The sequence below is a fragment of the Strongylocentrotus purpuratus genome, unplaced genomic scaffold, assembly GCF_000002235.5.
Source record: "Strongylocentrotus purpuratus isolate Spur 01 unplaced genomic scaffold, Spur_5.0 spur5_scaffold_16, whole genome shotgun sequence".
Classification (NCBI taxonomy): Eukaryota; Metazoa; Echinodermata; class Echinoidea; order Camarodonta; family Strongylocentrotidae; genus Strongylocentrotus; species Strongylocentrotus purpuratus.
The window spans coordinates 7065228-7082086 of record NW_022145601.1 but is presented as its reverse complement, the minus strand read 5'-3'; the positions used below and the strand labels follow the sequence as shown (position 1 = coordinate 7082086).

General features: G+C 38.4%; 1 protein-coding gene across 1 annotated transcript; it reads left to right on the top strand.

The window, feature by feature from the left end:
• The first annotated feature begins 1718 nt into the window (after positions 1-1718).
• On the top strand, positions 1719-9560 carry LOC100891311 (peroxisome biogenesis factor 10). Its single transcript, XM_030986643.1, has 8 exons — positions 1719-2279; positions 3888-4009; positions 5373-5453; positions 5691-5767; positions 6229-6480; positions 7088-7251; positions 7996-8134; positions 8928-9560. The coding sequence occupies exons 2-8, from the start codon at positions 3895-3897 to the stop codon at positions 9000-9002; spliced, it is 903 nt and encodes a 300-aa protein (XP_030842503.1). The 5' UTR covers positions 1719-2279; positions 3888-3894; the 3' UTR covers positions 9003-9560.
• Positions 9561-16859: the final 7299 nt, after the last annotated feature.

The following is a 16859-nucleotide window of genomic DNA, read 5'->3' as shown; positions in this document are numbered from 1 at the left end:
AAACAGGAAACCACATTTGCGTCACATAGGCCTACCCTAAAATTGTAATGATGATGATTAAGACGATGTCGGCGATGATGATAATTCCTATGACGAAAATGCTATGCTTTTCCAACCAATATCCTAAAAATATACGCTAATTTATTTTTTAATCAAGATTTGAGAGATGTCGAGAATAATTTGCAGTTTAAGAAAAAAATTAAAAAATGAAGTGCCATTACTCTCTTACCAAAGTGTTTACTTTAATAGTGGTAGTTTTTTTTTTGACAAAATGTTGTTATTGTGGATTTTTTTTTCTTCCCCTCTCTCGATTAGCGATAGAACACTGAAGATTTGACTGAACACATTATTAAAACATCATAGACTCTAGCTGTGGACCAAGGTGATGAAGCTGTTTTAATACTTTTAGACTATTCTGCGGCTTTCGATACTATCAGTCATGATGTTTTTCTTGATCGCTTACGTAATAGATATGGTGTATCAGGTACTGCCTTGAATTGGTTTAAAACCTACTTTATGAATCGTTCACAATCTATTGTCATTAATGACTCATTATCCAAACCTCATGTTCCACTTGAAGGTGTTCCTCAGGGATCCGTCATCGGCCCTTTATCATTTACTCTGTACACTGCACCACTTGAAGATATCATTGAAGCGCATGGTTTAGGCCGAATGATATATGCAGATGACACCCAAGTTTATGTTGTTTTGAAACGTGATTCCGACCATTCTGTTATTACTAAACTTGAAAGATGTATAAATGATATCAAAGCTTGGTCCACTGCTAATGATTTGAAGTTAAATGAGGATAAAACCGAGGTTATACATGTAACATCTCGATTCAGAAAGTCCTCCCATTTACCATCTGTCGAAATTGCTAATGTTCCGATACAACCTGTCAAAAGTGCACGTAACCTTGGTGTCATCTTTGAAAATGATCTTAGGATGGATGATTATATAAAAAATATTTGTCGCTCAGCTTCATATGCCTTGTACAAGATAGGTCATATTAGAAATTTTCTTGATAAAAAATCTACCGAAACGCTTATACATGCATTTATTACATGCCGTCTTGATCAATGCAACAGCCTTCTTTATGGCCTTCCGGAGTCGCACATTGCAAAACTCCAGAGAATCCAAAACTCTGCTGCCAGGCTTGTAACACGCACACGTTCTTGTGAACACATCACCCCAGTACTTCGCGAATTGCATTGGTTGCCGGTGACGTACCGCATTATGTACAAAATCTTAGTTTTAACTTATAAATGCATTCATGAATTGGCACCAATTTATCTGCAAGAATTAATCGAGGAATACAAACCCTCACGCAATTTACGGTCATCTTCACAATTAAACCTCGTATCTACTTCTGTGTCAACTCTCTCTTATGGTAATCGCTCCTTTCGCAAAGCTTCTGCTGAACTTTGGAACAAATTACCTTTAAATGTAAAAAACTGTCAAACCGTTAACCTATTCAAAATTAGTCTCAAGACACATTTATTCAAAATTGCGTTCGATGATTAATTATCTCTGTTCACTTTGATGTGTATTCCATATGTATTGTTATTTGTAGGTTTATTTGCATTTTTAGTTTTGTATAAGATGTAATTGTATATCAGTCTATTTTGTGTGTATAGCGCTTAGAGACTTCGGTGGTAAGCGCTTTATAAGTAACGTTTTTATTATTATTATTATTAGACAAGTCGCAGGATTTTCCAAAGGCAGTACAAAATTGTTTTTCCAGATCAGAAACTGATAAATAACAGTGCACTTGCATTAGGCCTACAGAGGCAAGAGAAGAAATAAAGAAAGAAATATCAATTATCAAAATAACATGTAGATCGAATTCTACTGGGAAGCAATTTGATTTGGCCTAACGTGTACCCGAGATGTTTCCTTTTTCTATACTTTTGATGCGCGCCCACCATCGGGCGGAATTAGGGCGGGTCTAGGCGGAATTAGGCAAGGAAAATGCCTCACGCAGACGGCGCGCTACGGACAATCGCTTATGATTTCGGGCGTAAGAATGGCAACGCTAGATTTGCTAGAATTTCGGCAACAAATTGGTATACATTAGCGCCTGTATAATTCATTTTCGGAGAAGTTATCTGAGAAAAACTGCCCATCGGGCGGAAACCGGGCAGGGTACGGTACGCTGGAACAGTGCATAATATTTTTCCTTTTTTATTTGTTTGTTCAATATCTGCGTTTCGGGAGATAACAGTTTTAACGAACTCTATCAACAAATTGCACAATTCTACATCGTCTGAGCCTTTGAGGTGAAATATGGTTCATTTTTAACATTTGTCATGAATTTTACTCCGACTTCATTTCCCTAAAGTGAATAAATTAACCTTCTACATTAAATTTCTACTTAATCTTTTGTGGCGAAGTTGGGGCAGCCAGACAGAAAAATGGTCAATGCGTCACACGCTCTTGCCGGAGCGGCTCGGGCTAGATCTAGTCCTTGCATGCCGCGCAGGCTGAGCTGAGCCGTGTTAATAATGTTGAGAACGTTTGGCGGTCCCGCATCAGTTTAGATTTGTGACTTGTGACAAGATCAAGAGTAGATTCCCCTTTGTTCTCGTTGTTCAGTATCAGTGGAAGTGGTGTGTGTGGTTGTATATGTAGTCTTAAAAATGTTACTGCCAAAAAGATTATAGGCCTAGACCCTACATAGACTACATGTATAATTGTGTATGTGTGATGAGATGTTTTGATTCTGACGGTGTCTCGACTGTTTACATTTTTATATTCGACATCGCCTAGACTAGAAAAGTCTAACAAGAAACATTTTTTGTATCAACTATCAATTTAAGAGTGTGATATTCAGATTTCAGGGTCATGCCATGACTCATGCTAGTCAATCCTTCTGACCAGCAGACTGCATCCTTCTCTCTATCCCCTCTCCACTTTCATAAAGCTGTTGAATGTTGTATGAAATGTCTATGTATTATCTGATTGTTATACTCATTGTATGTTTTCCGATTGGTCAAATAAATAATAATAATAATAATAATAAAAAAATTATTCAGATCGATTAATACCAACATTTTAGATGACAAGTGAAATGGTTGCAACTAGAAAATTTATAGCAAAAGAATTGTGGAGAGATATCTGATATCTCAGAATTCATGGTCGGATCATAACTTGCTGCAATTGACAAAAAAAGTCATAAAAACAATAAGTGCAAACTGTGAGTATGAGAGTTTAAAGAAAAGGTAAGAATGATTCCACAGCAGTATCAACTTTTACATACAAATTTGAAGGCACTTTTTTTCTCTCAAAAAAAATATTTTCAGACCATTGGGCTTCGTCTTTAATTTAAAGTAAAAAAACAATAAACTTTGCTGATATTTCTTTTTAACGGCATTTTCATAAAAAACAACCCAATTTCAATTTTTTTTCTTCATATTTTGGTAATTTGAAGTTACTCCTACAATAATGGTGGTTGTTGAGATTTTGACCTCGACGTACATGTATGTTTGAATTTGGGTCATGCACAACATATATTTCTCACTGTCCCCATATTTTATTGTTCAATTTGGGTGGCTGTCGATTTCCCAGACTGATTCTAAGATTTATTAAAATTTTGTTTTAGTAATCGACAAGGCTAAATATATATTTTGCCGGAGTCAAATCATGATCAGTTCTTTTAACCATATTATGAAGGCGTGTTTGGAAAAAAAAAAATTCTACTTACCAGTAATATTCAACTAATTTGTGGCATGGAACTGGAAAAGCAAAGTTGTTACCACTCACAAAATTGTATAATTCTTGTGAAGTTGTGGTTGTACATATTTTCACCATTTTGTATTTTTATAACATATAAGTACAGGGTTGTGGAGATGAATCATGAATGCAATTATTGTCATTTCATATTACAGATCTTCAATGGCGACCTTTCAGTCGGCAGGTCAAGCCGAGATTATCAGAAGCAGTCAAAAGGATGAAGCGTACCAAACTCAGCTTAGAGGCAGTATCCATGATGTCGTCCAGTCATTAATAGGTATGTCACCTCTTTCACTTTCATCAGTAGAGACATTTTTCTACATGTATACTCTTGACTTCTGTTGTCTGTCTGAATGAGCTAAGCTTTATCAGTTTGATGCGAAAAAGGAGATACAACCAGGGGGGTGTTTCACAAGACTCAGATCGACTTAAGTTGGACTTGAACTATGGCAGGCAGTTCATGGCATTAGTTCCTCTAACCATTTGTGGCATTGGTCTCTCAAAGGACGTACAATCTGCAGAATTCACATATTTTGATAGTTCATTATTGAAGGGAAAAATATTATCTAATGATAATAATTTCTAAGGTTTTCCCCCTCTAATTTTACATCTGGTTCAAGACTTTTTGGGGGCATAAATCGCATACCTAATATGAATCCAAGTCTTAAATGTAACTTAAGTTTACAATGTAAGTAACTTTTTTTCTTCAACAGTGAACTATCAAAAAAGTAAATTCTGTAGATACATGTGCGACATCCCTTGTGATACCAACGGTGAGAGCAACCAGTGGCGTGAATGGCCTGCTTTAGTTCGAGTCCAACTTAATTCGATCTTAGTCTTTGTGAACCCCCCCCCCTGCAGGTCTGATAGTTGACTGTACAAGGAACCTTAATATCTCCTTCATGATTAAAACCAACTTCTCCGTGTAAACACAATGTGCTCCAATGAGCAGTAGGCAGGCTTGAATGGGAAATCAATTACCTTAAAGCACCAAGTATGGGTAAAATGAAATGAATTTTTCCATCATTGTACTATTTTTAATTTCTTGTGTTCCTGTGAGATGCTGGGGATGACCATAAGAGCAATAAGACCATAAGAGCAATAAGTAACTAGAATCATCTGCCAGGATCAGCAGTCAATGCAACATGAATAACCAACTTCAAGGAGGCTGCTCTACCCTCCATCAGAATGATGCAGCCCCCCTGTTGGTTCCCACATCATATAAGCTTACTAGCTTGGTTTTTACTTGCACTGGACTCAGCATATTTTACTGTAAATTAACGAGTGCTTTCTCCACACCATTCCAGCAATTCATGACACTCCTTGTAGTTACTCACCTCACCTTCCATCCCAGTATAGCTTCCTGAGTGAGCTGCCAAAGGGATTACCCAACCAAGTACCAAGTACCATTTCAACAATGTAGAATTGTGGCCTTGTTATAATAATCACATAGCATGCCAAAGGGAAGGAAGTCTGAAGCAAATGTGCAGGGCTTATCAACCGCCCCCCCCCCTTTCCATTTTTTAAAACCAGACTTTAGATTATCAAGATTGTTACTAGTTTACTACAGAGAAAACCAAGAGAGAAAACGATAGATAAATTTTATTTATTTCCAGTCTTTCTCTACTGTCTACATTTAGGTACAAGATTTTGGGCCAGATGGAGAAAGGAACTTGATGTAGTGTCAGATGTCTTGTACTTCGGTCTAACAACAATTGCAGGTATGTACTTACTTTTCATAGGGGATTATTGAACAAAAATGTTCAGTATACGAACGTGATCTGCAGGATGTCACGTTTATCAACATGCCAATTTGCCTGAAACACGTTTGAAAATGCTAATTATAGGCTAGAAAAGAGTTGATAAATGCACCCTATGTTGAGTAAGATAATCAGCTAATGTTTGTTGAAAACACTTCTACTTTAATATAACCCATATGAATTGGTGAATCTCCACAGGTTTCCAGACCCTTGGTGAAGAGTATGTCAACATACTTCAAGTTGATGGAACAAAGAGAGCAGTTCCATCGTTACAGGTATGGCATGAAAACTAACTTTCTCTTTTTCCCTTTGAGTCTGCACTCTCTCTCTCTTTTCTCTCACATTTCTCTCATATTATATGCCAACTCTACCGTTTTGACAGTATATTGCAACTTTTCTTCGAATTTAATCATTTGCTGAGTCCTACTACTGACTTAGAAATCTTTGTCCTATTAAAAAGATTGAATTCATTCATTACAACAAATTTGACACCATTTAATTTGTTACCTGAATTGATACCAATCCCCACCCAGGACTGTATTATTATTGTTTTCCTCTTTTTCTTCACTTTGTCTTCTTCTGTTTCTTTTCCTTCTCCTCCTTCTCCTCCTTCTCCTCCTTCTCCTCCTTCTCTTCCTCTTTTCTCTTCTTCTTCCTCCTCTCCTCCTCTTCTCCCTCTTACTCTACCTCCTCCTCATCATTTTATCATCATATTTACGATGATCTCTTCCTGCAGAGACGCATTGCTCTAGTAGCGCTCCACATCGGTGCCCCCTACCTCCTGGACAAGACGCTCTCCCGTCTCTCGTTTCACCTAGAGGCTGGCTACAGGTTGTCTAATCTCTCCGAGGAGGCTAACAACAGGCTCCGCCTCTGGCTGCCCTCCGTCAGACGAGCGTTGACCTTTGTGAACCGTGTCCACATGGCTGCTTTCTACCTGCGTGGCCTCTTCTATCATATCGCAAAGAGATTTTCTGGAGTCAATTATGTAAGTTTTCTTCGCTATCCTAAGCACACTGAAGGGAGCTTTAAAAAAAAAAAATCTCTAAAACTGAAGGAAAAAATATAAATGATTTTCTAGAACCCTATCATTGCCTTTCCAAGGTATTTCATTTCAAAAAGTTTTCAAAAAGAAAATGAGCGAAGAGATCACTTATCATTGCTTAACTTTGATTGGTTTAAAGGCCGGCTGTACTAGTTCAGCCAGAAGGGGTTAGACAACCAAGCTAGCCAGCGAGGTCACTGTGACAGGTGGCTATCTCATTAACTCAGCTCTCAATTAACATAAGAAAAAGAGGATCATGGGGGACCAGCAGGCACCGATTGGGGAAGTTTTCTATATAGAGGGAGCAAGTAGGTACAAGTAGTACAGTGTGGCTTTAAATCCTTACTTTGGAGCCTTCTTATGTCCAAAGACACATTTTTCCCCTTTTCTTATTTTTGTCTCTCTCAACCCATGTGTAGAAAAATCAGTAGCAAAGAAATTTCTTTATTTATTCTACTTCAACAGATTTTTCTAATCAAATGCCACTTTATAAAAGCCTACTGCTGTTAAGATGCAAATTTTCCTTTCATGTTCTATCCCCATCCCTTAGATCCAAGTCAGAAGGACAGCAGTATCTCAGGCCCTGCAGAAAAGCTTTCACATTCTGGGCTGGTTATCAGGTATTCAGCTTAGTGTCAGTCTACTATGGCATGCCCTACAACTCAGAAAAATGGTGATTTACCAGTCTTCTGAAGCAACTGAGGAGAAGGAGAGGTAAAACATTTTTTTGAGAATGCCAAAAGCTTGTTCATATTGCCCATGAAGTTGTCTTTCTTTAGTTCACTGCATGATTATTTGGGCTATTTTTATGCCCCCGCAAAGAAGGAGCCAGAGGGATTATGTTTTTTGGGTTGTCCGTCCGTCCGTACGTTCCATTCTCGTGATCGCATTATCATTAGAACAAATTGACAGATTACCAAACTCAAGACATGTATGTATCTTGCTGAGCCAATGAACTTAGGGTCATGAGGTCAATGATCAAAGGGTCATACATGTATATGAAAAATAGCTTTTACTGTAATCATGATATTCTGAGAACCTGTTGATGGATTACAACCAAACTTGAATTTTAAAAATTGCTTCTGTTTTGGTTTGTAAAATTGCTCTATGGCGGAGGCATCATTTTCGACCGCGCGCAGTCAAAGATCCATCTAGTTCCTAATGACTTTTAAACAAAACTTGCATTGAATGCTATTAAAAAGCAAATTCAAGTAGGTAAGCTCCAGGGCTTTTATATATGGTTTCAAGAACTGTCTGAAGGATCTAATTTTAAATTGATGATGAGTTTCTAACTTGAGGGCACTAGCACATTGACTGTTCTGAAGCCTTGAATTATTACATGTATCTGTATCTGTATCTCAAGCTTACACCTATTTAAGACGATTCAGTTTCTTGGCCTGACCAATAACCTTGCTCTATCCAAATCCATTAAAAACATATTGCTGGCTGTACTTGCAGAAGTGTAACCCTCGATACTCAAGTTGTGGACCCCAGATGGCGCTGTTCACTTTGCCTGGAACGACGTCAGCACACGACTTGCCCTCCATGTGGCCATCTTTATTGCTGGGGGTGTATCATGGAATGGTGCAGGACAAAGGTGAGCCGGTCATGATATTTCCTTGCCTGTTGTTGTTGTTGTTTTAATTTTAACGGCTTGTATCATTTATTCAGTTGTGACTATTTACACCAAAATTAAGGACAAGAAAAAAAATCTCTACGCTGCATACTCTTTACGCAATTTGGGGAGATTTGTTGAGATTCTTGACAGGCTGTCAGCACAATCCATTTGGGGATGTTTTAAGACTCTTCACGATCAAAGATGCCTTTAAGATTGTAGGAAGAGGGGTTGGGCACTTTCAGTAGTACCTGGAATGAATTCCTCCTTACCTGATAACTAATGGAGAAAAAAAGTCCACAAAACCTGCCAATTTCATACTTTTGATGATTTAACTTTTGATGATTTATAACTTTTTTAGAGCAATTTTTAAATAATTTGATTTATTTATACGTTTAAAAAAAAAATAATTTAAGTTTGTATTATTAATTATTATTATTATTATAATTTATTTGAATATTCTTTGTTGGGGGGGGGGGGGGCGGAGAGCATCCAGCTTAACAAGTGTTTAGTACAAACAGACCTGCCCCCTCCCCCAAAAGAATCCAAATGTAAACAGGGCTGGTGATCCTAGAACCCCCAATATTTTGATCTGGACCCCAGGAAAAAAGTAAGTTTGGAACTCTGGCTAAAGTCTGGGTTGTTTTTTCCATAGCTCTTATAAAATGTATTTATATAGTGTCTATTATATCAAAATAGTTTGTTTCTTCTAAATTATTGCTGATTATGTTTTGCAGAAAATTAATTATCGTTTTTACATTTTATCCATTTCCAGCCGGAGTGCCCAATATGCAGAGACGGCTTCCAGGCTTCAAGGCTAGTCCGTTTGCAAAACTACGACAGGAGATGACGACAGGAGACTGGAGGAGTCACGCCAATATAACCATCCAGTATTCCATACTCGGTGCCAAGTAATCAGGTCTTGTTACGGAGGGCAGACTATTTGGGCTAAATTATTTGGCTCCTACGCCCAAATTTAATAGCACAAATGCTGCAGTGTAAGATTTAAGATTTTGAGACCAAAGTAAGATATATATTGTATTGAGTTAATGGAAGAATATTTCGGACAAACTTGTCATTTGTCTAAGTTTTGTTGATTTTCATGAAAACGCATTTCAAATGTATGTATGAAGTCAAGTTTTATCTGCTTTAGTCTTTATATCATTGAGACATATTTCTTGCCAACCTTAAACTAAGGATTTTGGTATTTTGTCAACACCAAAGAAACATCTTTCCTTGTATGAATCATTCCTAATATTACATAAAGATAAATCATATTCATGAAAATAAATGTAGCCCTCTATGCATACTCACTGATTGTCAGTATGCAGATCAGAGTACAGAATATTCAGAGACATTTTTCTAGAAATATTTTATATATAGGATTTATTGAAATCAAATCAAATCACACAAAAAAATCCAAGAACAAACAGTCTGAAGACTGACACCTGTCTTGGGTACAATATAACATCAAGTATACATAATAAAATGGCAGTAACGAATAAATAAATAGGTTACAGAAGTTAAAATATCAAACAACTATCATCACTGAATATTGCAAAAAGGACATATAAACAATAACAAGAATAAGTATACATTACCAGTACAACATTTGTCTTGGAAGTCAAATGGGACCATCTCCTTAATTGAATTGTGCATTAATCTGTGTAAATCTATACGTAATTACTAGAAAAGTGGAGTATTTTGAAAAGAGAAAGCAAACTCAATTCCAACATTACCAGAGTGTAACAAACATGTTTTATGGATGGATCTGAGCCAGCCTTTAAAAAAAAAGATATATTGTTTTGGTTTGGTTTGGTTATATTTTCCGTATAAAAATTCAAATATATACAAGAGTACAATTTACAGATATAGTACATATCGAGAATTAAAAAACTACTGGAATGCTCTATTCTGGGCCATTATCAAAATGGCTCTGTTTTTCCTAGAGGTCCAGAAATAGATATTTAAACATAGAAATAAAACACAAAATATTGTAAAGCATTTTTTTCCAATATTGACCTTGACTTCGAAGGTTTTGTGTATTCTAGGAAAAAATCATTTTCCATAGGATTTTCCGAGGATCACTTGAGAAAGGTCACATGACTTAAGAACAGTATATCTGTTAGTCGCAAAATTGGTCTCGAAAGTTGCGCAAGACTTCAATGAAAAATGAAGTGGAGCATCAATATCTGTGTGCGTTGCAGAATGAACGCGCGAAAAGTCGAGGGGGGATTGACCCTCCTCCCAGTTAAGATGGGGTTAATGGATGATCAAGTAATGTTTGACACTACAATTCAAATTTTTCTAAATTCACCATCTTCTTCCTATACTCCACGTCAACGAGCTTTGATGCAAGAGCGTCAAACTCGTCCTTGGTGTTCACTGGTTCTGTAAATGGCTCCCTCAGGTCTTACACATCAACGGCCACTCCTGATTTGGACAAAAGCAGTTGTTGTACCAACTGCGTCAGCTGCTGCTGCCCTTCTTCCAGCCTCTCCAGTCGACACTTGTTGTATGTGAGCGTATTAATGTTCTTCTTGTCCCGTTATGTCTTTGAATCGTCTTTCAAATTTCTCTCTGTTGATGTCTTTGAGGGTGTAATGTCTATTGAAGGTGAGCCGACGATGCAGTTGGCCCTTATTACTGAATGTTTCCTGCCATGTTTTCTCGATAATCTCCATGCAGTGGTTGTTGATCACTGTGGGGAGTGAGAGGGGCCCAAACAGTGATAGTCTTCTTGATTCATATTCGGGTGCCCCAGGCAGCACCCTTTCCGTCGGTGATTGTCCCCACTCATCCTCGTTGTCGCTGCTATCTGTAAGTTGCTTACTTCTAAGAGTAGAGTAGCTAACTTCGCATCGGTGTCACTGGAGTGACGGCTATTACTCTCGTAGTCACTAGTCTCCTGCTTTCTTTTGCAGTGGACCAGATCGGGCCCTTTCAGACCCACCGCCCTCTTCCGAGCTTCAGTTTTCTTTCTGGGACTTTGACTCGAGCTCCCAGCTTCTTCCCCTCTTTGTTTCTTTGTGGTGTCCTCCTCTCTGGGAGCTCTTTTCACTTTTCCGACAGTATCGGTGCATACTGCCTCCTTGGTGATGGAGCCATGGATTGCCTCTGCTTCACTTACATGTTCCTGGTGATTGTCTCTATAGTGGCTGCTCAGGTTCACCTCTTGGGATAGGTGTTCAAGCACCTTGTGCAATGGAACTCCAAGCCAGAACCGTGCCTTTCTCTTTGATGCCTCTGGAGCGATTTCGTTGACGGATACGTCCTTGAACATTTCAGGCACTGTACGGACTTAATATTGTAGTAATAGGTTTGGGAGGTATGACTTTTCCTGGGATATGCAACCCTTTCATATTGGCTCTGTCTTAAGGTTACCTGCTCCCATACTTCCAGTGTCCATTCCCTATCTCCACGTTTCATATAATCTTTGTCCTGGATCATGATCTAGTACGTTTTCCGTTGTTGATGTCCATAGCCCTGTGGCCCTGACCTCCCCCTGGCCAGCTGGGAAGCCCCTTTCCCGTTTTCCGACCTCTTCCAGTGTCCTTCCTGACCACAATAAAAGTAAACTGAGGGTGACCCTTGCTGTCGTCCTCGTCCAGGTCCACCAGCTTGGAGTGGTTCCCTCCTTTCTGCCACCACTTCTCTCATCAGCTTCCCTAACTCCTTGGCCCATTCAGGGGTTGGCAGCGTCCTCCCCTCATAGGTGTTCTCGTTTGACCTAACTTCCTGAATTTTCCTTGTGAATTTGGCTGCTGGCTTCCTGATACCTTGTCGCTGCCTCTCCGCCGTAATGTATGCTTCTGTCTCGATTGCTGCCCTGATGGCCTCATTTAAGTTCTTTAAGTATCATTGACATGGTACTATGAAAGAAGGATGAACAACAATAAGTATACATTACAAGTACAACATTTGTCTTGTAGTCAAGTGGGAGCATCTCCTTAATTGAATTGTGCATTAATCTGTGTGAATCTATACGTAATTACTAGAAAAGTGGAGTATTTTGAAAAGAGAAAGCAAACTCAATTCCAACATTACCAGAGTGTAACAAACATGTTTTATGGATGGATCTGAGCCAGCCTTTAAAAAAAAAATACATTGTTTTGGTTTGGTTTGGTTATATTTTCCGTATAAAAATTCAAATATATACAAGAGTACAATTTACAGATATAATACATATCGAGAATTAAAAAACTACTGGAATGCTCTATTCTGGGTCATTATCAAAATGGCTCTGTTCTTTCTAGAGGTCCAGAAATAGATAATTAAACATAGAAATAAAACACAAAATATTGTAAAGCATTTTTTTCAAATATTGACCCTGACTTTGAAGGTTTTGTGTATTCTAGGAAAAAATCATTTTCCATAGGTTTGTACACAAACCACAAAATTTAGCGATTTAGGGGCCGATGATCACTTGAGAAAGGTCACATGACTTAAGAACAGTATATCTGTTAGTCGCAAATTTGGTCTCATAAGTTGCGCAAGGCTTCAATGAAAAATGAAGTGGAGCAGCATTATCTATGTGCGTTGCAAAATTAACGTGCGAAAAGTCGAGGGGGATTGACCCTCCTCCCAGTTAAGATAGGTTCAATGGATGATCAAATAATGTTTGACACTACAATTCAAATTTTTCTAAACCATCTTCTTCCTATTCTTCCCTGTGGCCCTGACCTCCCCCTGGCCAGCTGGGAAGCCCCTTTCCCATTTTCCGACCTCTTCCAGTGTCCTTCCTGACCACAATAAAAGCAAACTGAGGGTGACCCTTGCTGTCGTCCTCGTCCAGGTCCACCAGCTTGGAGTGGTTCCCTCCTTTCTGCCACCAGTTCTCTCATCAGCTTCCCTAACTCCTTGGCCCATTCAGGGGTTGGCAGCGTCCTCCCCTCATAGGTGTTCTCGTTTGACCTAACTTCCTGAATTTTCCTTGTGAATTTGGCTGCTGGCTTCCTGATACCTTGTCGCTGCCTCTCCGCCGTAATGTATGCTTCTGTCTCGATTGCTGCCCTGATGGCCTCATTTAAGTTCTTAGGATGAGCGAGAAAGATCCCTGCCCTAATCTCCGGGTCTGAGATTGCGTCAGAAAAATGTCCTTATGCTAGTCTTTCATGCACATCTCGTTTCAGCTCCGGGTATGCCAATGAGGTAAGGCGCCGCACTGCTTGTTCCAATTCTTACAAGTTTTCTCCTGATTTCCTTGTCCGGGCCCTCAGCTCTGTCAGAAAAATTTCCGCCTCTTTCCCTGGTCCGAACCTCTGTTCTAGTCTCTGGCAGAGTGAACTGTAGTTCTGCAGGGCATGTGGTTCTAAGTCTGTCGAGATTTCCTGAGCCGGGCCACGTAAGCTTGCCGCCCAAAACTGAGCTTTCTGTCTCGAATCCCAGACATTGATAAGTGCACATGATTCAAAATGTGCCCGGTAGTCTCTCCACGGGTTACTCCCATCGAACCGATCTGGTTGGAAAAAAATTGTTGATTTTCACATCCAGCAATTAGTAGTTAGTCCAGGGACAGCTTGAGGGAGATGGGAGGACACAAGTAGGGGAGACCAAGTTGGGGTGGAACCAAGTGACGAAACATTCATGCAAACTACTTTTATACCTCATTCATACTTGGCTTTTCCTCCGATCATCTTATTGGTCATTACTTTAAAAGGGGGAAGGGGTCTAATCTAAGACTTTACTGTTATTGGTTCAAGGTCACCACTCATGACAGAATAGTCACAAAGCATGAATGAACACAAAGGGCATGTCTTATATCTAAATCCCCTTTCATAGAGCTGTATCACCATTAAGTATGCTAGTGGATTACAGATTTATGAATGGCATTAAAGTCTAGTACTAGTAGCTAGTATTGTATCGAATGGGATGGATTAAGACTGTGAATGGCAATAGGGTCATAAAGGCTATACCCCAGTGTGGGAACGGGCTAGCTTTAATTTATGGAGACATGCCAGCACATCTTATAAATACATCTATAATCAATAAAGACAAAGAAAGCTACAGCCAAAAGAGACAGAGAGAGAGAGAGAGAGAGAGAGAGAGAGAATACAAGAAGAAGAGAGAAGGATAACAGGTACATGACTAATATCCCACCATGTTATAGCCAAAACAAGTTTCCTTCGAGTTCCGCTTGCATAGTGAATTGTCTTGTGATTCATTTCCAATTGTAGGTGACTCATAAAGATTAGTTACTGTTTCTTTGAGGTCCTTTCCTTGTCTTCACTATCTTTAGCTCCAATACTGGCGGGGCATCTGTAATGAGAGGCACCTCCTTATAACACATTGTCACAATGATTATGTTTTTCAATACGTCCATAAATTCAGTCCATGTTCGTGATTTAAGAAGTCCATCTACTGATGTACAATGTCTTTCTGTACCCTCTTAGGAACATGTTTTAATACTATGTGTTATGCGCTATACAAGAACGGTTAATTATTATTATTATTATTAGTATACAACTCTTGATACATGCAACATTTTCAGTCCATATCCAGGAATTAAGAAGAACATGCACATTTTATTTCATTTATTTATTTTCCACATTCCACCAAAAATAACCATACACTTACAAAATAATGTTCTTTTCATCAAATACAAGAAATACACAAAGAAACACACAACTAATTGATAAATGGGGGAAATAATAAGTAACCACATTGTAGCAAAATATTATCATGAGTTCTAAACATTTGCACTTCATCACAATTTGTTTACAATTGTCAGCTGATTTTACTACACAACCATCAATTGCTTTTCATAATCGACAGACAAGCATTCCCTTTTGAAATCATCTCTTTTGTTCACTGCTGGTCAGCCTACTCAACATTTTGACTCGATCAATAGAATATAAATCAGGCAAGCTCACCTGTTGTTGAAATACCTTCACTACTGTACCCTAGTAGATGTTTTTGTACCTTTACAACAACTGGCCAATCGAGAGACAGTCTGGAAAAAAGGACATGACACAATTTTCTAGATTCATCCCCTAGATCTTGATATAAAACTCTTGGCATACTGTTTTTTACGTCTTTCATAACATGGGCTGTGCATGAATGTATGTTGCACAGGCCTTCTATGCCTGCTCCGAATCAATTAATTAAAGATTAGTAAACACAGAGATCTATTAAAATACATAAGTCTAAAACATATATTTTGTGCAAATGATTCCAAAGAGGTATTTATTAGTATTCAGTGTCAAAGGTACACCGATAATAAATTCCCCGTGTGACAACTGGTACTTTCGATATTCAAACAACAATTCTTACAAAATAGCTTACATGCAAAGCTTTACAATGTGTTGTACAGGTACAATAATGATAGAGAAGTAGCAAAGTAAACTACACTGCACAGTAACAAAAAAGGAATAGAAGAAAAGAATAGATTCATATAAAGTACAAATGATAAAACATGAGTCCCAATTCTTGTCCCGAGGGAAATGGAAGTGGAACCATGGTGGAACTCTGTTAAAATACAAAATCAAGGCAGGTCGTAGAAAGCTGCAACATAGTTAACTTCTGGGGGAAGTTACATTACACGTCCATCTACCTTGAAGTCTAAACTTGCTCTCAACAAGAAAGCCAATCTTCTTGCAAACCAGGCAAACAAACCCACCGTCCCCTATCCCCAAAACAAAGGAGAAAGTGTATCCACTGGTCATTCGAAGAGGACGTCGCAGCACGTAGAAAACAGGAACAAGTCGAACGATAGCGCATGAAGCTTGATGACATTCATCAAATTAAAGACCCTAGTAAAAGACTTAGTACAAGACCTAGTAAAAGATGATACCCAACTCATACTCATAAAGGTTGAAGTTGGATGAAATGCCCAATCAAATATAAAACAGGAAACTCTCTCAAAACTTAGAGAAACTTGAAGAATGTTAAGTTGATATATACATTTTGTATATGTTTCGAAGAAGAAAATCAGGTAGAGGCTACATATATATTTTGTAACACATGCTCGAATATGGAGATTGAATATATACAGGGCAGTGTTCGAAGCAATGGCAGCTGGGCAGAGAATGAGCTGGAAACTTCAATTGTCAAAGTTTTACTAAACTGTCCAGACCCACATCACCCTTCCTTCCAACTAGACCTCTTATTGGTTACCTAACATCATGTGATAGGACCAAGCTTGCACCCTTAACTAAAACTATCCATCCTTTGTCTCAAACCCAATACTCCCAGCCAGTTCTCTACAGCATGGTCTTAAAGGTATTATTCGTATATACAGCGTAATAATATATGAAACCCTTGCGGACACAGGTCCGACGTCAATGATTGTATGCAATTAAATTATTGCATCATATATTATAGACATCACATACAATAATGTGAACATATGCTATCAGGCATTCTATCTTTGTCTAAATTAGGAATAACAACGACTAATAACAGATGATGACGTTAGTAATTGCAATTTTTATGGGGGTTACACGTACAAAGAATGTTTGTGACGCACAAGGATGGTGATTTGTCAGGTGATGTTGAAGATTGATGCTCGTTGTTCACTTCTACCTAACCCTAACCCTAACCCTCTACATCTTGTATCCAGCATTTTCCTGTAGATTAATGCACAATTCAATCAAAGGTGAAATTAAAGAAATATATGTATTATTGATTTTTTTTAATGACAGTTGTACTGAAATCCTTTATAGCTGCTTTCCTAACTTTTAACTGAGCCATCATTGTAGTTTGTTGC

Bases quoted from the DNA above. Each gene is read 5' to 3' on its own strand.
- LOC100891311 (XM_030986643.1), top strand. From the start codon at position 3,895: ATGGCGACCTTTCAGTCGGCAGGTCAAGCCGAGATTATCAGAAGCAGT. The intron at 6,481-7,087 runs GTAAGTTTTCTT...CCCATCCCTTAG, and splicing joins GATTTTCTGGAGTCAATTAT to ATCCAAGTCAGAAGGACAGC. The intron at 7,252-7,995 runs GTAAAACATTTT...CTGTACTTGCAG, and splicing joins GCAACTGAGGAGAAGGAGAG to AAGTGTAACCCTCGATACTC.